This window comes from Tupaia chinensis, unplaced genomic scaffold (genome assembly GCF_000334495.1).
Source record: "Tupaia chinensis unplaced genomic scaffold, TupChi_1.0 Scaffold000175_1, whole genome shotgun sequence".
Lineage (NCBI taxonomy): Eukaryota > Metazoa > Chordata > Mammalia > Scandentia > Tupaiidae > Tupaia > Tupaia belangeri.
In genome coordinates this window covers 1,592,123-1,619,631 of record NW_006159650.1, presented here as the reverse complement: position 1 = coordinate 1,619,631, position 27,509 = coordinate 1,592,123, and the positions used below count along the sequence as shown (strand labels likewise).

Below are 27,509 nucleotides of genomic sequence, written 5' to 3'. Positions count from 1 at the left end.
GTGTGTGTGTGTGTGTGTGTGTGTGTGTGTGTGTGCGGGCCCAAGATCCTGAGAAAAGAATGGAGGAGAAGGGATTGCGGCGTGGCCATCCCCTCTGAGGGGTGAGTTTTCGCTTTCTATCTCTCTGTCTGTCTCTGTCTGTCTGGCGAGCGCACGCGCCCTATAGCAAAAACCTCTCCAAAAAAAGAAAAAAAAAAAAACTATCTCTACTAACTAGACAACTATGTAAGTCACATTTATAGTATGAAATATAGTCTGTATAAGTAATAGTTATATATTCATTTTCTACCACATTCAATATGCAGGTTGAAGACTACTGGATTAAAGAGAATTGAACATGTATATTCATTTTTTAAAAATAATTATTTATTCATTCATTCATTTTAATTTAACCAGAGACAGAGAGAGAGAGAGGTGGAAAGTGAGAAAACAAGCTACCAGATCTGGGACTCAAACCGTGGTCAGCCTTGTGGGAGTCTCCAGCACCTTAAACACCACACCATCTGCTGGTCTCCTGGAACGTGTATATTCTAAGTTCTACATCAGTCAAGGCTAAATTAACTGAGTGACAGCTAAACCACAGCTGTAAATGGTTTATGTGAAATAAAATTTGGCAATTAGCTCTGGTTTCACCTAATTCTAAAAGATTCTATTTGTCTTTTACTTCAGGGACTACCCAAGTAAACAGCTGACCAAGGGATTTTGATATTCTTCAGTCTCACTGACCATATCCATCAAGAGTTGCAGCTCAGTACAGAGATCCCACCATTTACAGGATAATGGCGAATCACAGGGGGCCATTCAAGTGTATATTGACTTTGCAAATAGTCTGCTGGTCAAATACTAACACAATGTTTTTCTATGTTTAATTATAAATTCAATAGGTTTTGTTTTGTTTTCTTTAAGAGGTTTTTCAGCTTTGGGGCACCTGTGCTCACTGTAAAGGGGGGGGGGGCAGGCAGAGAGAATGAGAGAGCAAGTGAGACATCATCCCTTAGGAAAATGGCAATGCCACAATCCCTTCTCCTCCATTCTTTTCCTGGGATCTTGGACACGGATACACATGTGCCCAGCATGATTTTCAAGCCACTGGGTCCAGGACTCAAACCACAATCAGTCATGTGGGAGTCCAGTGACATAACTGCTACACCATCTGCCAGGTCTTGTTTTGTTTTTTTTTTAATGCTCAGAATCCAACCAAAGAAATTCTTATTGAATTGGTTTGGAACCCAGTCATCAAAGCTCCCCAGGATATTTCTAAGTACAATCAGGTTTGAACCATTTGTCAAAGAAACTGAGAAACCCACAGCCCAGCTGTGGTGGCAGTCAGCTGAGTGACACTGCATAAAAGTGAAATCATGTGGTAAGCCTGGGTTTGAATCCCAGGTTGATCTTAATGTGCCAGGCACACCTGAGCATGCCTGAGATTCTGGCTGGCTGGGGAGAGAATTATGGTATGGAAAGACTCTGCCAAGGGTACTTTTCTCTTTCTCTCTTTCTCATGAAAATAAATAAACCAGAAAAATCCCAGACTCAGAAGAAAAATTATAAACCAAAAAAATGAGCGGTTATCAAAATTTCTTCAAATCGTGGTAAGAAGCATTTACTAAACACATATGAGTTGAGGGCTTGGGTAGAGGCCTTACAGCTTAAGTTCTTCTAGAGGTTTAGACTTGTGGCTGCTAATGGCCTATTATATACTTTTACCCCTAGGTATAATTAGATGTGACACATGAATTTTTCCACACAGATAGAAAAGGGGTATTTATCAATATTTTCTTTTTAATCTGGAGAGGAATATAGAAGTACATACCAGTTACACAATTAAAAAGATGGACAAAGGCAATTCAGGAAAAGTTATTCTGACACTCATTTTATCCTCATTTGGATTGCAGGTTAATAACTAACTCACTGGGGCCAGCAGGTTGCATAGTAGTTAAGACACTGAACTCCCACATGGGTGACCATGGTTTGAGTCCCAGACCTAGAGGCTTGCTTTCTCACTTTCTGTCTCTCTGTCTCTATCTGGTCAAATTTAAAAAAAATAATAATAAAATTAAATAAACAATTCTTTATAAAAGTAAGTAACTCTGCACAAGGATCACAAGGAAGAACTAATAGTCAATTATACCTCAAACAAAAAAGCTCTGTGGCTTGACGAGGAGAGTTTACTAAGTGGATATCAATTGGGGGAACCATCATCAGAGAACAAGTTTTTTTTTTTTAAAGAATTATTTTTATTTAACTTTATTAATTATTATTATTATTATTATTATTTTCCAGGTTGATCCGAGAGAGAGAGAGAGAGAGAGAGAGAGAGAGGAAGTGGGCAAGCAAGCCACCAGGTCCAACACTTGAACCATGGTCAGCCATGTGGGCGTCCAGTGCCTTTAACCACCATGCCACTTGCTGACCCCACAAGTTTTTTAAAAGTACAAGGAGGGAGTGAAAGTTCTTGGTCTGGGTCTAAGTAATCCAAGAAACTAACATTTTTAGGGGTTTTGTGCTTTGAACTAAGGTTGGTGGACAGGTGAGAAGAGTTGTGGGTGCAGAGAAGAGGCTGATAATGAAGAGAAAAACCAGGTTCACTGGAGCTTTCCCCCAGCAGCAGCAGCAGCAGGGATGATCCCTCTCAACAGAATTGCCCCAATCAAAACATAAGCAACTCCACTGCACTAAGGACTAGAAGGAGAAATCCTGAAGACCACCTGCCCAGTTAGAGGCCTGATAGAGCTAGATGATGAGACAGGGAGGGAAAACAAAACAAAACAAAACAACCCACGTGGCACAGCCCCAGGCTTTCCAAGCCTCTAGAAAAATGAGAGCAACCTGCTGTACAGCCTCAAAATGGCCACTCTTCTATGAAGAATCTATCAGACAGGAAAGTAAGTATCTCTAGCATATGCAGTGAGTCCAGAGGCTACATACAAAGCCCAGTATCATCTATTAGTAACTAAAATAGCCTCTTAGTCATAATTAAAGTAAGTACTTGGTGGATATAGAAACTAAGATTTTAGGGAACTAGCAGGTGGCATGGTGATTAAGGTGCTGGACATTCCCACATGACCAAATACGCTTCAAGTCCTGGACCTAGTGGTTTGCTTTCTCACTTCCTTCCCTCCACCCCCACATAGTCAAATTAAAATTAACAAATAAAAAATAAATAATTCTTTTTTAAAAAAGTAAGTTTTTATTAAAAAAAAAAGTCTAATGCCATTTTTATAGGTAATGTCTATCTGTGGAGAACTATGATAAACCAAATACCTACATATCCACTGTTTGCATCTATTTTAGAGAAATATCAAAAGTGTATTACTGAGGAAAAATGTAGACACATGAAGGTCTTCCTAATTAATGAAATCCAGCATATTTCTTAGATTACCTGTCCAAATGAACCTTTGCCTATCAAAGAGTCTATTTCGTAACGATCCATCCACTTTTCTCCGTTTTTTACAATATAATCATAGTTATCATCATCATAACCATCATTGTAAACCTTCCTCTCCTTCTTGTGGCTAGAATCGTCTCCTTGGCCTTGTTGGTGTCTTCGCTTCTTTTTTGCATAGTAAACCTGAAATGAGAAAATACTGTGTTAACTATAAAATTTAAATCATTATTTGAAGAAGAGGGTATATAGGAAACAAATATACCAGTAAGAAATTAGTAAATTTTTATTCTTCGTAACAAATACAAAGATGAAATAAAAAATTTTCTATAGTTTGCACTTGAGTTAGAAAATAACACTGATTTAGCCAATGTCTCTAGTGAAATTCATTTTCTACATAAACTGCTGATAAATCTGCTAAATAGAGGATATTAAGTCACTGGTCCAAAATATACCATTCAGGAACAGTTGAATGGCCCAGTTTACATTTAATTGTTAAAGTGGGGTCAAATTTATATACACAGTGAAGTGGCACAGATTTTTTTTTTTTTTAATTTGCCAGGGAGCACATGCACTCACCAGGGAGATACAGAGAAAGAGAAAGGGAGAAGGAGAAAGCACCTGACAATGGGGTATGGTCATAAAGCAATCCCTTCTCCTCCATTTCTCTATCCTGCTGGGACTTTGTGCATACATGCACACATGCCAGGCTTGTTTTTCAAGCCACAAGGTCTAGGATTCAAATCATACAATTGACCATGTAGGATCCAGCTTCCTTAAATACCAGGTCACAGGCTGGCCAAAGTGGCATAGAACTTAAAAGTATAATATAACGAATCTTGACAATTGCACATGCTGATATAATCAACAAATGCCAAACAAAATAAATAACATTTTCATTTCCTTCAAAGTTTTCTAGTGCTCTGCTTCCAGTAATCCAAGCTATATTTAATCTATAGCAAAAGAAAGAAAGAAAGAAAGAAAGAAAGAAAGAAAGAAAGAAAGAAAGATCAAATGCAGGTAAATTATGTTTTACTAAGACAAAAAGATCCCCTTAGTCATTCTCAGTTTTTAAGCCTATAATAATTATTAATAAAAAGAAGGCATGCCCAAACCACTCCCACTCACAGGCCACTTTTCTTTGACCAGTTCTTCTTATATCATAGTTTTAAAAGTAGGAAAAAATTGCAGGTGAACTAGACACCACAGCAGTCTAAGTAATTGACAACTAACTTTGTGGAAAATAAATTACAATGCAGAGAACATCAGAAAAACGCCTAACTTATAAAGTGGCAAGACATTTAAAAATAAACTTCAACAAAGCTGCTGTTAACAAAAATTTAACTGTAGCTTTGTTAGCAACAATTTATCAGATATTAACAATCTGATAATAGTACAACATTAGCAACAATTTATCAGATAGTGTCAGATAATCACAAGCAAGTTTGGTAAATCTCTTATATAAAGTGTACAAAATCTAACTCAGAAATGTTTCTGAGTTCATTCTAATTTTACCCTGCCAAATTGCCATGGTAATACAATAATATTGGCATTAACAGCATCAAATGGTAATAAAATTTACATATACCTTACAATATTATTTTCAGTAAAATGGTTCTAAAACTGGAAGAGGATAAGCCTTTAATATGAAAAAATGCAGAGCTCCCATTGGAAGAGGAAAGAAAGCACAGGATTTCCCATGTTTCTGCAGAAAGCCTTATTTAATCATTAATTATAGAGCTAACACGGGTCTGGAGCAAATAACAATAATGTTAAAGGCCCAAGACACTGGAGGGGGGTGGGAATCACTGTGATGGCCAAGAGCCATGTTGTGACAAGTAATTTAAAGTGCTATCTACATGTTTATCCTATTTACTCCCACAAAAAAAAGTTTTTCGGATATCTTATCATCAAAAGAAATATAAAAGACACAAAAATTTAAAGACAATAAAATCATTAAAGTGTAGCTAATGCAAATAACCTAGACCAAATGCCTATAACTGGGTATTAAATCTATCTCAGGAGCTTCTTAACATCCACAGCCAAAGTAGAAACAGGCATAAAAACTGAAGCAGAATTCTAACAAATACTAAGGTGTTCAAAAAGTTCATGGAAAAATAATCTAACTGAAATGGTCATGCCAGTGCCCTGTAATACACGAAGCCATTTAGCAACCATACATTCAGATCCTTTCCCCCGGCACATACATGTGCTCTGTATAATTTTTTTTTTGGGGGGGAGAGAGGTTTTTGCTATAGGGCACGTGTGCTCACCAGACAGACAGAGAGACAGAGAGATAGAAAACAAGAAATCACCCCCCAGGGGAGGATGGCCACGCCACAATCCCTTCTCCTCCATTCTCCTCTCTGGATCTTGGGCACGCACGCACACGCGCCCAGTGTGAGTTTAAGCCACCAGGTCCGGGACTCGAACTGCAGTCGACTACGTGGGAGTCCAGCGACATAGCCATTACGCTAACTACTGGTCCCTGTATAATTTTTTTTAAACATGGTGGGAAAATGAATTAAAATATTAGTTCATTTGGTGCAAAATATTATGAAACCCAAGCATAATTTTTCCATAATATGTATTTTTCCATGAACTTTCTGAAGACCTCATACATCTTTTATAGCCATTACACCTTTTCCTAGTTGTAGCTATATTACTATACATTAGCTTATTAATAATAATAAAAATTATGAATATGATAGTCATTAAGAATTTTTTGTTTCTATCTTTAAAAAGATAAAAAAAAAAGCTTTAGTCCCTGATCTATTGCAAGATAGATACTATTACAACGAATCAGTACTCTTACCTCATTAATATGCTTGTATGTTTTGATCAAGTCAACAGAAAGTTTTCTCAGGGGAGCAGTTGCTGGATCACGGAAGGTTTGGGGCATCCGCCTCTGTAACATGACAACATCAGGCATCACCTTAAATACACAGAAAAGACTAGCACTTTAACTATACTGCACTGGCAAAAATCCCCTGTTCTAGAAACTACATATATCTATTTAAAAGGGAAAAAAAAAAAAAAAGACACATCTACTTAAGATTATACATTATTTCTCAAAGTTGTCTCTTTCATCTGGATTCCAATGAAGACAACTACTGGAACAAGTACATAAAATTTTACAATAATATGCCCAGCTGCCCAAGGATTCAATCCTGTTTCCCCCAAAATTAAATGGTAGGATCACAGACACACACCCAACCCAGAGGACACACATCTTGCTCCCCAAGAGGACTTCCTGACCAGGTAATTAGCTCAAAGAACAAGGTCTTTTGATCTATTTACAGCAGCAAAGAAAAACTGAGCCATCAGAGGCAAATTCAGCTTCCCAGAAATAGTATCTGAAGACACCAAAAAGCAGAGGCTAGCAACAGTACCATTCTCTTTAACTGCTAGGTGCTGAAGAAGTTCAGTACCTTACACCAACAGGTGTAAGTATCTGCCCCATGCATGAGAATAAGATTTGCACTCACTTCTTGAACACAATGAAAGAAAACATAGTACCCAGAGTCCTCCAACCTCATCCTCACATTTCCTTTCCTCTTACCCAATCCTAAATCTTGGCTCTCTTTGTCATTCAAAAGGAGTTTACCTGTGAGATTCCTACTAAATGTTTCCACTGTTAGTGACAGGATAGAGCGGCTCATGGACTCCCTCCATATACACACCCTGGAGTGCCACAACTGGCACACTATTGGTTCTGGTTTTCGTTCTGGCCCCACTCCTCACCAAGTGCTATGCCTCAGTAAGGGGCTGCTAATGGGGTGTCCTGCAATGAACAGATCCTCAGACATTTACATTAAGGTACCTACATTCATTATCACTAGCACAGCCTTTTCTTCAGGCCTAGCTCTTATAAATGGTTTTGCCTGTGAAAGGTGAAATCCACTGAGCCAGAAGCTCCAGACCCATGCAGTCCCTCAAAGGACACTGGGTTAACTTGAAGGGTAGAGTGGCTGTATATACATCATGCCATCACCTCAAAGAAATGTCTGTTCACCATGTTAACCTAACTCACACTAACAAAAAGGAGATAATAACCGCAGTAAGAACAGGAAATAATCACTATCCTTGTGATCTAAAAAGATAGTTACCATAGCACTTGCCTAGGTGCATTCCCTTATCAAGCAATGTTAACATTAATTTCCTGTGCATGTACACTTAAACCCTAAAAAGTTGTTATCCAGATAGTGAATTCAATTATTTACTGAATTAAGTTAGTATAATCTCAAGATATGGCTCCAAACAAGCAGGGAACAACCCTCAGTAATGATAACTATTTGTCTGAAAATACCATCAGAATTAATAAGATCTGAATTACTTCAATTTTCAAATATATACTGTATTATTATTCTAAATATAAACAGTATGTAGAACCAAGTTCACAGAGTACTTTATTCTTATACTATGCCTTGGGGAACTAATTTAATAAACACAATACTAGTAAAAAGCATGTCAATTCCTTTCTTGTGAATGTATGCTATACACATTTAAGAGGATGAAAAGAGGTTTTCCTTCATGCGCTCTCTTATTTTATTTTATTTTTTAAGCTTTTTGCTATAGGGTACATGCCTTCGCCAGAGATCAAGAGAGGAAAAGTGAGAAATCACTCTTCAGAGGAGAGAGTCAACCCACAATCCAGTCTCCTCGAGGGATTTTGGGCATAGACACACGTGTCTCAAGCCAAAGGAGCCTCAAGCCACTGGGTCCAGGAATCAAACTGCATAGAAAGCCATGTGGGATCCAGTGCCTTAACTTCCACACTACCTCCTGGCATTGTTATCATGCAGGCAATTTATTCACCAAAGCCCTCCTAGACTGAAGGAAATGCAGTCTCAACACGAGGTTTCACAAAACATGAGTGAGTGAAATACTTCACTATCGTGATTACAAAAGCTGACTGGAGTATAACTATGATAGATTCAACTAAATAAAAAGTAATATTAAAGTAACAATAGCATAAGCAAGTTATTTACTCAACACTATGTTTTTAGCATGCATATTTGGTATGTGTTTGTGATGTAATCCTCTCAGCAATCTCCTGAGAGTAAGTCAAGTACTATTCCTGTTACTACAAATGAAAAAGACCTGAGACTGCAATGGGCTATTTTTTGGTTTGGGTGGTTTTTTTTTTTTTTTTTTTTTTTAAGAAGTTTTGTCAATAGGGAGCCATGCCCTCGCCAGAAAGAAAGAGACAGAGAGATAGAAAAAGGGAAATCACCCTCCTAGAGGGGATGGCCACGCAGCAATCCCTTCTCCTCCACTCTCCTTTCGGGATCTTGGGCATGCACACACATGTGCCCAGCCTGAGTTTAAGCCACCGGGTCCGGGACTCAAACCATGGTCGACTACAAGGAAGTCCAGCAACATAGCCGTTATGCCAACTGCTGGTCCCGTGAGACTGCCATGTTAAACAACTTGACCAAGATCCTCAAGACAGTAAAGAGCACAGCTCAGAGGAGCATTTAGGCAGACAATCCCTAACACCAGGCTCTTCAAGACACTAGGCAAGAGTTCCCTATCAATGTTAGGCCTCTGTTCTATCCTCTTAGTTGAGTCATTTTTAGGCTGTTAAGCAAAATAAATGAAATATGCATAAAATAAGCATAAGTATTTTTTCAAAATTGACTTTTTTTGGAGAGGTTTTTGCTATAGGGCGCGTGCGCTCGCCAGACAGACAGAGACATAGAGACAGAAAGCGAGAAATCACCCCCCAGGGGGGATGGCCCCGCCGCAATCCCTTCTCCTCCATTCTCCTCTTGGGATCTTGGGCACGCATGCACACGTGCCCGGCGTGTTTTAAGCTACCGAGTCCAGGACACGAACCGCGGTCGACTACATGGGAGTCCAGCGACATTGCCATTAAGCTAACTGCTGGCCCCTAAACTTGACTTTTTAAAAAATAATTATTTAACTTTATTTACTTATTTTAATTTGACGAGAGAGAGAGAGAAAGCTGACAGGTCCAGGACTCAAACCTCGGTTTGCCACATGGAAGTCCACACACTTACCCAGCATGCCACCTGCCAGCCCTCGTAAGCATTTATTAACACTAGTTCCATTAAAACTGTGAATGTCTTTATGCTTTTAATTTGCCAATTTATAATTTCACTGGTATTTCAAACATCTGAAAAAAAAATCTGAGAGTACAACCAAGGAGTAATCACACTCACTCCAAACACCAAAATCACACAAACAAGAAAACAATTCTAAGTGTATAGTATTCACACAATATCAGATGTTTATATAAACATCTGAGTTACAAGATCAGATTTCTGCACTAAATATGACAGTATGCTCTATGCCTGGCACTTCCCAAAATATCACTAACCATTTCCACTTGTGCTTGAATTCTGCCTGCAAGGTCAAGTCGACTAGCCAAATCTGAGTACTTTTCTTATCTACTTCTGGCAATAAAAGTTACTATTTCAGGACACTTATATAAAAACAGATGCAGTCTGTTCACAAAAAAATTTGGCCTCGGGAACCAGCAGTTGGCATAATGGCTATGATGCTGGACTCCCACTTAGTCGACCGCGGTTCGCGTCCCAGACTCCGAGACTTAAAACTCACGCCGGGCGTGTGTGCGTGCGTGCCCAAGATCCCGAAAGGAGAATGGAGGAAAAGGGACTGCGGTGTGACCATCCCCCCTGGGGGGTGATTTCTCGCTTTCTGTCTCTATGTCTCTGTCTGTCTGGCGAGCACACGCGCCCTATAGCGAAAAGCTCTCAAAAAAAAGAAAGAAAAAAAAAATTGGCCTCAGACTATACTTCAGTACCTTAAGAAATACCTTGCACAGAAGTGCCAAAAATAGAGGGAAAGAACAAATTTACTTCTACAAAGTAAAAACACTCCCTTCACTTTCACTATTTCATGTAACCAAATTTTTTGGTTTGGAATACAGTGCTGCCACTAAGTACAAATTCAGAACTAACCTTTCCAAATATGTAGTTACACAACTATACTAAACCTCAGGGCCAGCCCTAAACATCTGATTCTCTACTTCCTGCTTCTCAGTCACAAGGGCAAGTGAATGGATAGTAACTTAGCAAACTCTCTACCTCCTTTCCACAGATGAAAATGACCGATGGTGTTCAGAGAACCCAGGGGCTCACCAATTGCTATGGCAAGACTAGAGGAATCTGCAAAAAGGAGTCAATGAGATGTCATCCTGCTGCCTCAGCTCTGTGGTGCTCGATGTTCCCATCTCTGACCCTTTTTCTTTACACAGTCAGAAAGCAAAGGAAACAGTGTATACCTCCTGCTGAGATCAGTTAGAAGAGCTAACATAACCATTACTTTTTATTTTCTGACAAGATTATACAGTGTAAGCTCTAGGACTTTATTCAAAAATTGCTTTCTAGTTTTGTAATACCAATTTCACTCCTTTTATTTCTACTTATATTCTCATATATAATTAAGAACTGTAAAAACTGCATTCTGTCTTTCCTTCTACTTTGAGAGTCATTAATGGTCAAGAGCTTTTGTAACACACATCCAGAGTACGACAGTATAGTTAGAGACCTGTGAAAGGCACTGGGAACACTGGAACAGTCCAAAACACACTCAGCATTCCAGACATCAACAACACTCTTTGCATTTCATTTATTACATTTCTCGTTTCCTAAATATATCTTCTGAACAAACTGTTTTGAAACATGTACCAAATATACTCATATAAAGTTAATTACAAGAAATAAAATGTTTTAAGTCACTCCATTTCAGTTCACTTTTAAAATGAGCCTTACTTTCTTTTTAAAAAGAATTATTTAATTCTATTTGTTGTTATTATTATCTTTTAATTTGACCAGACAAAGAGAAAGGGGAAGCAAGAAAGCCAAGTCTCCAGGCACAGGACTCAGATCATAGTCAGTCATGTGGGAGTCTAGTGCCTTAACCACCATGCCACTCACCTGCAGGCCCCAGCTTTACTTATTTTTTAATTACTAGAAGGCATGTGTACTAGCCAGAAATAGTGAGGGAAAAAAGAATCCCTCCTCCCGCCTTGGGGATACAATCCTATCACAATCCCTTCTCCTCCATCTCTCCATCAGCATGCACACATACACACCCAGCATGTTTCTCAAGTAGCCAGGCCTACACTTGAACTGCGAACAGCCATGTGGGATACTGCTTCCCTTAATCACTAGGCTATAGGGACGGTCCAAATAAGCCTTATTTAGGGGCTGGCAGGCAATGTGATGGTTAAAGGTACTGGATCCCCACATGGCCAAATGTGGTTCAAGTTCTGGGCTTGGTAGCTTGCTTTCTCACTTTCCTTTTTTCTCCCCCCCCCATTTCTCCCCCAAATTAAAATAAATAAATAAATAAAGTTAATGGAACCAGCAGTCGGTGTAATGGCTATGTCGCTGAACTCCCATGTATTCGACCACAGTTCGAGTCCTGGACCCAGTGGCTTAAACTCACACTGGGTGCATGTGCGTTTGTGCCCAAGATCCCAAAAGGAGAATGAAGGAGAAGGGATTGCGGTATGGCCATCCACCCCCACCTCCCCCGGAGGGGGTGATTTCTCGCTTTCTGTCTCTCTCTGTCTTTCTTGCACATACATGCCCTATAGCAAAAACCTCTCAATAAATAAATAAATAGATAAATGAATAAGTAAATAAAGTTAAATAAAATCATTCTTTAAAAAACAAATAAACCTTAATCGAAAGATACTCTTAGGATGATTACTGAAAAAAGAAAATGGAAATCAAATAATTATAGATGTTTGTGCCTAGAAAGAACTTTGGGGCTAAGGAGTCTCGTCTACAGTCTCAATTTTACATTCAAGATACAGGCATGAAGGGTCCATATGACCTGACTCAAGTCCTCCAACTAGATCATGTGCCAAAACCTTTAGCCCACACCATCACCTGACTTGTACACTAGGCCACTTGGCACACAGTTTACATTATGGTGATAGTTTCTGGATTTTGGCAGAAGTATTTGAGCATTATTACTTAAAAGTCTTTTTTCATGTCATATGAATCTCAAAAAATACTGTGCAGCTTAAAATGAAAATAAGTAAAAAATCTTTTATTTTAAATGATTCAAAGATAAGTGAGAAGTTATTAGCTCCACATAAAAATAGATACTCCAGTAATTAAATCACCTACTAAAATGATATAATCATTAAAATAACACTGAAAGACAGAATTTTTCCTAGATCTTTACAAATGCTAGATATCACACAAAAGATCCCTGTATGTTAGAAGCAAGAAAAAGGCAAATGACCTCTGCAGTCCTGCTTACTCACTCAGATAAGTACAAATGGAAGTTCAGTCTCTCCTTTAACAGATTAAAAATAGCATCCTGCCTCATAGACTGCTTTTGAACAAGTGGGAAAATTAACCCAAATATACTTTGTTTCTTCAAAGTACAATTTAGATGGATTTCCAGAGAGTTTTCTTCTGGCACAAACACTTTCCAAACTCGAACATTCTCAATTGCTACAATTCTCAAACACAAAACTGAACTTCTCAATCAATTCACTGCATAAAACTTTTTTCCTTTTTAGGAGATTTTTTTTTGCTATAGAGCCATGTGTGCTCACTGGGGAGACAGACAGAATCATGGTGTGTGTGTGTGTGTGCGTGTGTGTGTGTGTATGTGCCAAATCTCAAATATTTGGGATTTAAACCATGGTCAGCCATGTGGGAGTCCAGCAACATAATCATTACACCATTTGCTGATCCCATGAAACAAATTTTTAAGTCTTTCCATGAGTCATCTTATTAACTATTTAACTGTAATTGTTATATACACACTAGGGAACTTCAAAAACTTCATGGAAAAATTAAAATACACATAAAACTATTTTTAAATTGATAGCTAGTATATTTATAATACATATTTACTGTGGACTTTCAAAGACTCATTTTTGAAGGATTCCAGCATTTATTCTTTTTATAATATCTACTTTATGGAAAACTGCTGAATCTCTCATCTGAATCAATAGCATGGCTGGGAATAGCAGATGGCGGGATGGTTACACTGCTGAACTCCCACACAGTCTACCGCAGTGCAAGTCCCAGAACCAGAGGCTTAAAACTCAACGCCAGGCACAGTCCTCCAGAGAGAAGGACCGAGGACTATAGCATGGCCATCCCCTCTGGCGCTTTCAGTCTCTGTGTCGCTCTCTGGCGAGCACACTCATCCTATAACAAAAATCTCTCTGAAAAAAAAAAAAGGAATCAGAAGCATGGTTAATTTGCATATATATTTAATTTTGAATTTTAAAGTGTTGTATTCATATTTATAAATCCACAGAGTAGTTTACAATACCAAAATCAATTGCTTAGTGTGCCATAATGAAATCTGACTTGTTTTCCTATAATTTATTTTTTTATTTAACTACTCTTCTATAAAAATAAGCCTTTTAAGTTCCTTTATTTTAAATAATATTGTTTAGAAATAGCGTTTCTCTCTCATAGAGAGACTATGGCTATGGTTCTGTTTTGTTTGTTTGTTTGTCTGTTTTGAGAAGTTTTTGCTATAGGGCACGTGCACTTGCCAGAAAGACAGAGAGAGAGAAAAAAACAAAAAGCGAGAAATCACCCCCCAGGGGAAATGGCCACGCCTCAATCTCTTCTCCTCCATTCTCCTCTCAGGATCTTGGGCACGCACGCACGCACATGTGCCCGGCATGCGTTTAAGCCACCAGGTCCAGGACTTGGACCCCAGTCGACTACATGGGAGTCCAGCGACATAGCCATTATGCTAACTGCTAGTCCTTGGGTTTTTTTGTTTTTGTTTTTTTTTTTTTAAGTGAAATACAAAGGAAAAGATCCAACAAACTTCTTCACATAAGCTTCTCAACATCATGTTTTATCAATCCAGAAACCATCCAATATGAAAAACTAGAAACCATTAAAGTATTCTACCTATTTAATATTCTAACATTTTAAATGAATAAACTACCATTTTAACAATCACTTCTGATACTTCATGAACCTACCTGGTTAGTTAGAGGTTGCTGAATCTGGTCAGAATATGGTAAGGCAGAAACCTGTTGGTCACTTATGTTTGGCTGGCGACGGTCACTGTACTGATGTGAATGGGGCATCTGTCCAGCCATCTGAAGGCCAGCAGCATGGAATGAAAATGACGGTGCAAGCCGAACAGATGAAGGTTTGCATGCTGAAGTCTCTCCTCCTACAAAAAGATAGGCAAAGTTTAAAGACCATATCCATATCTTGATGTTTGTATCATTTGATATATCTGATAGTTTTTTAAATAAGGACTTGAGGATGTTCAACGACATTGAAAGCTTTATAACTAGAAACAGGTATATGTAAACATACGGTTATTTGTTAATTGATATAAAGTATACACAGTGATTGAAATGAGTATCTATATACCTGTACTGAGAAAATACTAAAATCTTTATGTAGAGGAACAGCAGTAACCTTTAATACTTACTTTCACATATGAAATTTTCATCAATTAAGAACCATAATAAGTTATGGAAGTTAATCTTTGAATTCTTTACCAGAGTCTCTGCAGCATATCAGCTTCTTAAAAACCAACACAAAGGAACCTGCTGAGATGCTGCTTTGCACCTGCAGGTACGGGGCATCCCATAAGCCAGTTGAAAGACCTGTCCTAATGGTGTCCTCCACAGACACAAAAGTCCCAAAGCAGGCAGAAAGGAAAATAAACATACAAACAAAGAACTGGATTTCTCAATCCAAGGATTATGGATTCCTCTGGAAGCTTCTAACACAATCCTAAGAGACCCAGACTTGGCAAACTCATCAAAGAAAGAAAAATCAAGGTAGGTAGGGATCATGCTTATGATCTTCCTGATAGAAACGAAAAATTAACACTCTGGTCCATATAGCTAATTAAGAAAAGGTCAACTTTTTTTTCTTTAAGAAAGAAAGAAGATGGGGCTGGCAGGTGGCGTGGTAGTTAACACAATGGACTCCCAAACGGCTGGCTGCAGTTGGAGTTCTGGACCTAACAGCTTGCTTTCTCCCTCACCCTCTCTCTCTGGTGAGTGTATGTGCCCTATAGCAAATTTAAAAAATAAATTACCTTTTTTTGAAAAAAGGGAAAAAAATCATTCAGTAGATCAAGTTTTTGTTTAATGATAAAGAATATTTGGAAATCTTCACAAAAATTTACTTTTTAAAATAATTATTTATTAGTTTTATTTACTATTATAATTATTTTTCAATTCACCAGAGAGAGGTGGAAAGGGAGAATGCAAGCCACCAGGTCCAGGACTTGAACTGCAGTCACCCATGTGGGAATCCAACACCTTAAGCACCATGCCACTTGCTGGCCCCAACAATAACAGAAAGAAAAGAAAAAGAAAGAAAAAAAGACCTTTTTCTTATACTCAACCAAATGTAATCACAGATTAAAGCCCAAGGTAAAGCATAACACCCTGGACAACAAACTCTTGACCCAGAATACCTATGTCTATCCTCCAGAATGAGCCAGCTAACTCCCACCATGCACCAGACCACACTGGATCTCTTTTCTGAAATCTATTACTGTAGATTCACAATAGCATTGGCCCTAATAATGAAAAGCACAAATCTCAGCCTAGTTGCCAGGATTTGAAATCCACCTCCACCATTTAGAAGCTGTATGGTCCTACATACCTCATTTGTTGATAATGATATAAACATTACTTGAAAAGGTTGTTGAGAAGGTTAAGTGCTTTAATATATGTAAAGTACACAGAACTGATTCTGATCAACTGGGTAGAACATGGTGTCAGTCACTGTGATAGAAAATAGATGTGGAACTTATAATTCAGAAGAACTGAGCTTTGTTCTCTTTGGTTTGTAGAGTCTTTGCAAAATTCAGGTAGAGATTGTATGCTGCAAAAGAATAGGCAGTATCATCCCCATCATCTTTCACTGTACATTACACTGATAGTACATTTCATGTATATTATTATAAAGCGATTGCAGACAATCTTGGGTCACTTATTAATGCCAGAGCTGTTCTATACACTTTATATATATTAAAGCGCTTAACCTTCACAATTCTAGGAATTTCTCCTAAGGAAATAATCAATGATAAAAGCAAAGATGTTAATCATTTTTATGCTGACATTGTTTTTAACAGCAAAATACTGGAAACATAAATGTCAAGTAATGCAAGGAAAGGGGGATTTTTAATCTATATATTAAAAAAAAAAACACTGGGAAGAAATTATAAATAAATACAAATCAAAAGAACTGATGGCCTAATATATAAAGAGATCTTACACAAGAGCAGTTTTTAAAATTCATGAAAAAAATGAATCAAAGTACAGATTTATTTTGGTGCAAAAATTTTGAAATCTATGCATAGTTTTCTCATAATATGCATTTCTCAAGAAACTTTTGAAGTCCACTCCTAAACAGTAAAAAGACAAAGATAATGAATGGCAAGTTATGTAACAATTGTCTTAGTTTCCCTATCTATTAGCTATCAAAATGAGATACCACAGTAGGGACCCAAAATACCACCTGATCCAAAACAAGCACTTTTAAAAATGTTATATAGTTTCTGTTTCATTTAACAATGCCATCAAACCATATGTTTAAATCTACTTATTGCAGTATTATAGAAAATGCAAAAATCATTAGCACAGAGCTTAAACAATCATCGTGCAATGAACAACCAGAAATACAAATCAAAAGAACTGATGGCCTAATATATAAAGAGATCTTACACAAGAGCAGTTTTTAAAATTCATGAAAAAAATGAATCAAAGTACAGATTTATTTTGGTGCAAAAATTTTGAAATCTATGCATAGTTTTCTCATAATATGCATTTCTCAAGAAACTTTTGAAGTCCACTCCTAAACAGTAAAAAGACAAAGATAATGAATGGCAAGTTATGTAACAATTGTCTTAGTTTCCCTATCTATTAGCTATCAAAATGAGATACCACAGTAGGGACCCAAAATACCACCTGATCCAAAACAAGCACTTTTAAAAATGTTATATAGTTTCTGTTTCATTTAACAATGCCATCAAACCATATGTTTAAATCTACTTATTGCAGTATTATAGAAAATGCAAAAATCATTAGCACAGAGCTTAAACAATCATCGTGCAATGAACAACCAGTGACAAGAAGGGGGAAAAAAACAAACATGGCCAACATCCCCAAAACCCAGAGAATGATAACATCTGCTTACTCAGTGTTAGAGAATGCTGAAGCTTTAGTGTTTACCATGACAATGTTCTTCTCATCAAACAAGGACAATTTTGTGAGAATGTGAAATCTTTAGGCATTGACCTACTGCCCAGGATTTGACTCCTTCTGCCTTTTTTTGTTTCCTTATCTTAAAACAATTTTCAGGCCAGCCTTTGGCACTGTAGTTTTGTGCATTGGAAGCCAGATTTTACATGGCCAACCACGGTTCAAGTACTGGCCCCAGAGGCTTGAAAAACACACCAAGGACATATGCCCAGGATCCTGACAGAATGGAGAATTGGGAGAAAGGGGACTTAGGTCACATTGGGAAGGGAGTTCTTTGTCTCTCATGCACATTCGCTCTCTCACACACACACACATCCCAGGGCATACATATGTGAGTGAGCGGGTGAGTGTGTGTGTGTATCTGTCAAATTTTTTAAAAATATAATGATGATTATGAATAAAATAATAATAATAATTTAAAAATGACTACACTGGTAGGGTGGTCAAAGCCCCAGAATCCTCACATCTTTAGAAATGGACTAAATGGGTGATATCATCATTTACAAAAGTGTTTTGAATTTGATGGAAAAATAAAGTTTGTCTCTTTACAATCTAAATGATGTATAGCAACTGAATGTATAAATAATAATATTTAAAATTTTTAAATTAAAAAAGAATGTGTTTTTCATTTGTTTTACCATTTCCCGTGAAAATTTTGATGTCCCCTATAATATGTATGTTTCTAACGAGCCACCACATGAGGCAATGCTGTTTTAAATAGCATCTAAGACAATTTGAGTGTATCTTAATTTAAAAAATCTGTTCTCTAATACAAGGGGTAGGTAATCTAGAGATAACCTATAGTAAGAATATAAACTTAGGAGACCTTTTTTTTCCAAAAGATTTACTTTCCTAGCATATTTTTAAACAACCAATACAGGCTACCATGCATAAGGGTGGTATGCCAGGTGATGAAAAATTTGATATTCTTTTAGTAATCAGAATGTGGATTAGCAAGAAATAACTTCATGTTTTTCACTTCCGGGGCTCATAAAAGCTTCTTATATGACTTAGTGATATTACCAGTTACTGAGTGAGACAAAAGACAAACAAAAGTCTCTGGCACGAGTGGATAAGGAGCGCAGTATGAATAACTATAGTAAGTATATCGGTGTTCTTGTCATATACTCATTGCTGCTTTCTGAGCTCAGGTGCAATGTATGAAATCCAGAAATATTACCTTCATAATGCCAAACAGAATTTAAGTTATTCACATTTATTAATTTCTTTTTTTTTTTTTTTGAGAGGTTTTCGTTATAGGGCGTGTGTGCTCGCCAGACAGAGACAGATAGAGAGACAGAAAATCACCCCCTAGGGCGATGGCCACGCCGCAATCCCTTCTCCTCCATTCTCCTCTCGGGATCTTGGGCACGCATGCACACGTGCCCAGCGTGAGTTTTAAGCCACCGGGTCTGGGACGCAAACCACGGTCAACTACATGGGAGTCCAGCGACATAGCCATTACGCTAACCGCTGGTCCCTTAATTTCTTTTTTAATACAGTCACTGTATATCATTACGGCTTGCAAAGTGAATTTTCCCAGCATGAATACACTGTATATTAGCCCAGTTAAAGATACTATCTATCATACACATTATCAACAGATTATTTTCCATTTTTTTATCCCTTAACTGTTTTACTTTCTTTGTTTTTCCCCTTGATTCCCTTCCTCCTACCTTCCTTGCACACTGTCTCTAGTAACCAGTAATTGTTCTCCATGCTTTTAGATCTTCTAACCTTTCAGTTTCTGCCATAGAGTGCAAACATTCAATATATGCCAAGTGGGGACATACAATGTCTCTCTTTCATAGTCTGGCTTGATTCTCTTAGCAGAATTAAATAAATCTTCCATATTCATCCACTTTCTTATCAAATGCCAAGGTCTTGCTGTTTTTTATGTCTAAGTAGTATTTCATAGTGTATATGTGCCACACTTTTTCAATTCATTCATCTGTTCATGGACATTTGGGTTGGTTTCATGCCTTAGCAATTGTGAATAATGCCACAATAGACGTAGATGTGCAAGTACTTTTCTGACTGAGTGTATTCTTATCTTTTGAGTAGATGCTGGATCATATAGTACTTCTATTTGTAGGTCTTTGAGGAAACTCCATACCCACAGTGGCTGTACTAATTTACATTCCCACCAACAGTGTTGGAGAGTTCCCTTTTCACCAGTCTTGCCAGCATTTTTTTTTTTTTTTAAATATCTTAGCCATTCTGACTAGGGTTAAGTACTCAAAGGGGACAAAAACAGGCACTTGTAGTCAACCAGATTTTATAATTGAGCAAATCACAATGTTTTCAGTCTTCTAATTACTAACTTCCCTTTTAAATGTTAACTTGGAGGGACCAGCAATTGGTATTGTAATGGCTATGTGGCTGGACTCCCATGTAGTTGACCACAGTTTGAGGCCTGGACCTGGTTGCGTAAACTCACACCAGGAGCATGTGTGTGCGAGAGAAGAATGGAAGAAAAGGGATTATGGTGTGGCTATCCTCCCTGGGAGGTGATTTCTTGCTTTCTGTCTGTTTTTCTGGCGAGCACACACGCCTCTCCAAAAATAAAAAAGTTAATTTGTAAAAAAAAAAAATCTTGGTTCATCCTATAACAGAGATGATGATAATGTGTCATGCTAAGTCATGAAATTACTGGTATTTGATTACCTTGGCCTATAAATAGCAATTTTATATGGTTTAACTTGATGCCTTTATAATATATAGTCTTTATTCTACTAAATTAAAAATTAGCTATATTATTTTCACCTAAGTCTGTATCACAATATATGTTCTATCAGGTAATTATCAGATGTTATAATTTAATAATGTATTTATTACTGCTTAATTCAGTGAAAAACTATATTCAAAAATCATTATTTGGAGTTGAATTCTGAAATAAAAATTTAAATTGTTGTAAAACAGTGTAAAAAGCAATCAGGAAAAAACTATGTATGTTGGGTCCGTCCTAATGACCATTATTAATCCCTCTGAGCTGTTCACTCATTTTTACTATGTTCTTTAAGTTCATAACAAATTTTTTTGCTCAATATTTTACTTTAAAAATGAAACAGCTGTTAGCAAAAAAATTATAACTAAAAGCCCTATTAATAGAGCAGAAATATTTAATGAGCATTAATTAACAGATCTCACATACTAAGACATGATAAGACTCAAAAAGATACTAGTAAACATGGAGAAAATATCAAGTGAGAAAACTGCAAGAGAAGACCCTGTGTTATAACAACACTATCAACAACCACTACCTGGTATAAGACCCACAAGTACCATACTTGTCCGTCTGAATATATACTACTTGGCTAACTTCAACCTGTTCTTAATGTATTGAGACAGGAGATAACACCTAGGACTTTAGATTTTTAAAGAGAATTTTTTGAAGAGAAAATCCACATTACATCTTTAAAAAGAAATAGTTAAATAACAATATTTAAGAACAAAATAAGCAAAAACAAAGTTAATCAAAACTAAAGCATCCAAATACAGAAACACTTATGAGGCTGAGGTTTTGAGAAAAACTCATCTAAGAAATGGGGGAGTGGGGGGTGGGGACAACCAAATTTATGTGAGAAGAAATCCACAAAGTCCCTAGCAACAAGACATACCCAAAATGAAGACAACTGCAAGTAAAGAACAAGCCGACCGCACTTTTAAGGATGGCTGAAAATAAAGGTATACGACTAAGAGGGTAACTGAATGTGAGAATCCATGAGTAAGTTCCATTTACCATTTTATCATCAGTATCAAGAATAGTCCTGGGCACATGTCCTGCATTCAACAAATATTTATTCAATGAAAGAGTAAACTGAATCCATCAGGAATATTTAGACTGTGAGCAAACAGTTGAAAAATAGAGGAAGGGAACTGAGGGGGTAAGGAGTAAAGTGTTTTCAAGATGAGGGGATTCATTAATCAGACATACCTTATTACAACACAGGCTAGAGCTACAGCTCCACAGCTAGTTTCTCTCACTCTCTTTGATCTCTGAAGCAAACAGTACAGTGTCTGGCTCCACTGTAGGTGTTAAATAAATCTATATTAAAGTGAAACTATGCAATGACTAGAACTGTGCAAACAGTCTTATGATAAGGACTAACTGTGAACTAACGGTAAGGACAAATGAGCTGATTTCTTATTACCCTCTAGTGGTCAATGTATGTCACTACAAAATGTGTACATGCATACACAAACTTATCCTACCAGCCAAAATAGCATGCTCAATTGTCCACAGTCACAATGAAATTGCTTATGTAAGACCTAAAGAAAAATTCAGGTTTTCAATATGAAACACTAATTAAATCTATATACTAAATTGTTGATAACAATGAGATATGAATAAAAACATATATTAAAAAGTCTATACTATCAGATTTCTACTTCTGACCATTTTAGACTACCTGGTACCAGATAACCTCCCTCATAAACAATACATCTGGTCAAAACACATGAAATAACAATTTTCAGATACTGAATAGGTGGTGTAACACGGTGGTTACTAAGTAAAGGGGAACCAATCATGGTGAGCCCCATGACCACCATGGCTTTCCATCTGGTAACAATTTTCAGAGTACAGTAAGTATAGGGAGTGAGTGGAAGTCCAACAGAATGGGGCAGACTTGCTAAGCTGAAGAGCCAAAGGTTCGTAAATTGACAGAAATTTGCAGGGCAGGTAGCAGAAAGGAGTGAGCTATGCAGAACAGCTTCACCAATCACTAGGTACTCAGGAAAAGTCATGACACATTTTTTGCACAGAAAAGCCTATCATAACTTTCCTGATGACCTACTAGATGCAGGGAGTCCATGGACTCTCTGACTGTTAACTAAGTTACAACAGCACTGGAAGGTCAATGAGGCAGGCAGAGTAACCACCAGGAACCTGTGAACAGAACAATTACTAGAACTCACAAAGGACTGGAAAACACTAAGTGTTCCGATCTGTGAGAATGGAGAAACCCCAGTAAAGCCCACAGTCATTCAACAGAGACCCCTGAACATCCACGACTTAGGAATAGGGCTAATAACCTAGCCCTAGAATAAGGTTGGCCCTACCAAACAAGCCACAAAGGATCAAGATGGTCTGCAGATATAACAGCCTGCCAGGAAAAGATTCAACATTCTTTCAAAAAAGGAAAAAAAAAAAAAAAAAATCAAGATTCTCAACAACCTAGCATTCTTAATGCCCATACTTATTCAAAATTCACTAGACATACCAACAAGCAAGAAAACGTGACCTATGTTCAGAAAGAGCAAAAAAGAGAAATCTACCCATAGACACAGAAATTATATAAATGATGAAATTAACAGCAGAAACAGCTAATATGTTTTAAAATACAAAAGAAAACATGAATAAAATAAGGAACTAAATAAAAAGTACATCTTAACAGAGAAATTAAATCTATAAAAATGAATCAAATAGAAGTTCTAGAAATGAAAAATTAAAATATTCACTGAATGAACCCAACAGCAATTAAGACACTGAAGACTAGTGAATGTAAAAACAAACCAATAAAATTTTTTGTTGTTGTTGAGAAAGACTTTGGCTACAGGGTGCACCAGAGAGACAGAAAGTGAGAAATTATCCTCCAAAGGGGATGGCCACGCCACAATCCCTCATCCTCCATTCTCCTCTTGGGATTTTGGGTGTGCATGTACACACAACCAGTGCAATTCTCAATCTGCCGAGTCCACAACTCAAACCACGGTCAGCCATATGGAAGTCCAGCACCTAAACACTATGTTACCTGCTGGTCCTCCCCAAAAAAATTTTGTTTTAATTGCTAGAGTATATGTACACTCCCAAAGAGAAACAGAGATAACAGAGAAAGCAGCCCCCAGTGGGGCACGGTCATGCTGCAATTCCTTCTTCAATTCTCTACCTTGGGATGGTGAGTTTGTGTGCACTCAGTGTTTCTCAAGCCAAAAGGACTAGGGTTAGAACTGTGGTCAGCCACGTGGGATCTGGCTCCCTTAACCACTAGTCCATGGAGGCAGCCCAACAATATAAATTAACCAAACAGAAAACAAGTTCAAAACAATGGAAAAAACACAGACACAAATCATACTGAGACACACAACCAAAACTGCTGAAAACCAGTATGGAGAAAACAATCACAAAAACAACCAGATGGAATGAGAAAACATTTACATACAGGGGAATCACTGACTTCTCATTAGAAACATGCACACCACCAGAAGAACATAAAACATCTTTAAGAGGCTGAAAGTAAAAGAACTGTGGGGCTAACAGGTGGCATGGTGGTTAAGGCGCTGGGCTCCAACATGGCTAACCAACATGACTAAGTCTTGGATCTGGTCGCATGCTTTTCTCACCTTCTCTTGCTCTCTCCCTCTCTCTGGTCAAATTAAAAACAACAATGGTAATAAAATTAAATAATTATTTAAAAAGAAAAGATAAGTAAAAAGACATTAACTTACAATTCTATAACCAATGAAAACATCCTTCAAAAATGAAGGCAAGGGGAACCAGCAGTTAGCGTAATGGCTGTGTCGCTGGACTCCCACATAGTCAACTGCGATTCGCGTCCTGGACCTGGTGGCTTAAAACTCACGCCGGGCGCGTGTGCGTGCGTGCCCAAGATCCCGAGAGGAGAAGGGATTGCAGCGTGACCATCCCCCTTGGGGGGTGATTTCTCACTTTCTATCTCTCTGTCTCTCTCTGTCTGTCTGGCGAGCGTATAGTGAAAATCTCTCTCTCCCAAAAAAAAAAAAAAAAAAAAAAAAGAAGGCAAAGAACCAGCACATAATAGTGATTAAGGTGCTAGATTCCCACATGGCAGTCTATGATTCAAGTCCCAGACACAGAGGCTTAAAAATCATGCCAGGTGTGTGCATGTCCAAAATCCTGAAAGGAGAATGAATGAGAAGGGACTGCAGTGTGGCCATCTCTCCTTGGGGGTTGGGGGTCGGGGGTGGTTTCTCATTTTCTCTCCATCTCTCTCTGTCTCTCCGGAAAGTACACATTCCCTATAGTAAAAATCTCTTCTTCCCCAAAAAATAAAGACAAACACTTTTTCAGAAAAATAAAAGTTAAAGGGAACCAGCAGTTAGTGTAATGGCTATGTTGCTGGACTCCCACGTAGTTGACTACAGTTCGCATCCCAGACCCGGTGGCTTAGAACTCATGCCAGGCGCGTGTGCGTGCATGCCCAAGATCCAGAGAGGAGAATAGAGGAGAAGGGATTGCGGCGAGACCATCCCCCCTGGGGGGTGATTTCTCGCTTTCTGTCTCTATGTCTCTGTCTGGCAAGCGCACGCGCCCTATAGCGAAAACCTCTCCAAAAAAAAAAAAAAAAGTTAAAGAATTTGTCCACAGCAGACCTTTACTCAAAAAATGTTCACACTCCACAAAAGAAAAATGATTCCAGGGGGCGACCTGGTGGCATGGCAGTTAAGGTACTGTATCCCACATGCCAGCTACATGGTTCAGCCACAGAATAGGTGGCTTAAAAAACACACCAGACATGTGTCCCAAAATTCCAAGAGAAATATGGAAAAGGTTGGAGGGGTGGCCATATCCCACCTCCGTTTGCTCAGGTGAGGACACATTCCCTATGGGGGGTGAGGGGAGATTCCAGACAGACACTGATATCTATAGAAGAATAAAAAGAAGCTAAAATGGTAAATATGAAAGGCATTTTCCTTAACATTTTTAAAAGAATATTAACTGTTTAAAGCACAAATAGCATACTGTAGCTTTTATTATATATATCAGTAAAACAAATGACTATCAGCACAAAGGACAGAAGAAAACAGAAATGCATAATAATATAACTTATAGATGCTTATGGTAAGCCCTAAAATAACCATTAAGAAAGATAGGTAATTACTTCTAAGCAACCAAAGGAGATAAAATACAATACCAACTATACTTAACCAAAAAGAGTCTTGATACTTTGAGACTAGTATTCAGAATGGATGCATTACATTCTCTCTGTATTTAATAGGTACATGTTTCTGAGATATTGTACTACCCTCATTAGATTTCAGAAAAATCTTTTTTCGCAATATAATAAATGGGCCCTTAACCTTTTCAATCAGAAAAGGTAAACGAAATTCTTAGGACTGGAAGAGGAAGCCAACAACTTACTTTTAGTGATAGCATCTGGAACACAGAAAAGATTAAAGCAATCATCTAAGATATAGCTGCTTGGTTCCATAAATTACTGTATTGTACATGTGTAACATGTAATATAGGTAGATTTATATTTTTCCCAGTATTCCATAGCTATACAATTTCTTTTTTTAATCTGCCACAGGACACATGCACTGGAAAGTGGAAGAGAATCACCCAACATGGGGAATGGTCACACAGCATTCCCCTTCTCTTTCTCCCTCCTTTGGGGATTTTAGGCAGGCATGTGCATGTAGAATTTTTCAAGCCACCAGGTCTAGGATCGAACTGTGCAGTAGGTCATATGAGATTTAGCTCACATAACCACTGAACAGTAGTCTGGACCATATATGATATCTTTAAAGTCTGTCAGTAAAGCAGCTGATACCATTTGGTATTTGATGGGTTATTAGCAGTCACAAAAATTCCAAGAGAAGAAAAAATTTATTTTTCTTACAGTGATCATACTTTTAAAACATTTAATCAGTAATGAAACCCATTTAAATAAAAATGATTTTTTCCATTAGTAGAAAACAAGGTATCAAGAAATCTTTGAGGGATCAGCAGCTGGCGTAATGGCTACGTCACTGGACTCCCATGTAATTGACTGCAGTTTGAGTCCTGGACCTGGTGGCTTAAACTCATGACGGGCGCGTGTGCATGTGTGCCCAAGATCTGAGAGAAGAATGGAGGAGAAGGGATGGCGGTGTAGCCACCTCCCCTGGTGGGGGGCAGGGGGGGGATGATTTCTCGCTTTCTCTCTCTCTCTTTCTGGCGAGTGCACACGCCCTATAGCAAAAACCTCTTCCCCCTCCCCCCGCAAAAAGAAAGAAATCTTTGAGCCGTTAATATCCAGAAATCAGGGTCGAGTAGAGGTACTTATTTTATTTTATTTTATTTTTTAGAGGTTTTTTTCGCTATAGGGCGCATGCGCTCGCCAGACAGAGAGAGACATAGAGATAGAAAGCGAGAAATCACCCCCCAGGGGGGGATGGTCACGCTGCAATCCTTTCTCCTCTGTTCTCCTCTCAGGATCTTGGGCATGCACACATACGCACCCGGCATTGAGTTTTAAGCCACCGGGTCCAGGACACGAACAGTGGTCGACTACGTGGGAGTCCAGCGACATAGCCATTACGCTAACTGCTGGTCCCACTAATCATGTATTTAATGAAGGCTTCATACTCCTACTGCAGTCATTTGACCTCCAGCAAGTTAAGTTTCATAAATAAATAAAGATTTCAGAAGTCAGAAATCTAAAAAGTCATTGAACCTGACACACTGTATGTATTATAATCCAGGAACTAATCCTTACAAGCAAGCTAATGAATGAACAGATTTCAGATTAGATGGAAAGACAGATCCTGAGAGTCTAGTATCTTTCAGGTAAACTGGAAAAATCAAGACTAACAATTGGTCAAGTTGCTCACATTCATCTTTAGCAAGCCCTGTGGCCCTAGGCTTGCTTTCTGTATCTCTGAGTCCTCTGTCACATACAAACTTAGCTGATTTATTTACAGAACAGGTAAATATGAAATATGTTTGGAATGAATATATAAAGTTAGGGTCTGAGAGCATCAGTTTGGAAAGTTCAGCTAACTATATATGAATATATAAAGTTAGGGTCTGAGAGCATCCTCTGGTTTACCTTAGCACCAGCAACAAAACAACATGGTGATATATCAGTTTCTTCAGACATGAAATGAGATGATTCATCACTGGGTTTAATTATGTAAATCCAAAGT

General features: G+C 38.0%; 1 protein-coding gene across 3 annotated transcripts in view; it reads right to left on the bottom strand.

Annotated features, from left to right (window-relative positions):
• The window catches only part of DYRK1A (dual specificity tyrosine phosphorylation regulated kinase 1A), a 179,384-nt gene that overhangs the window by 29,199 nt on the left and 122,676 nt on the right, over positions 1-27,509 (bottom strand). For 2 of the 3 annotated variants that reach the window (XM_014586956.2, XM_014586955.2), the window contains exons 3-5: positions 14,361-14,557; positions 6,201-6,320; positions 3,383-3,571 (exon numbers count right to left, since the gene is read on the bottom strand). In XM_014586956.2, coding sequence (XP_014442442.1) covers positions 3,383-3,571; positions 6,201-6,320; positions 14,361-14,557 — 506 coding nt within the window. The remainder of the gene's footprint in view (positions 1-3,382; positions 3,572-6,200; positions 6,321-14,360; positions 14,558-27,509) is intronic. The other variant, XM_006146285.3, reaches the window with a different exon arrangement.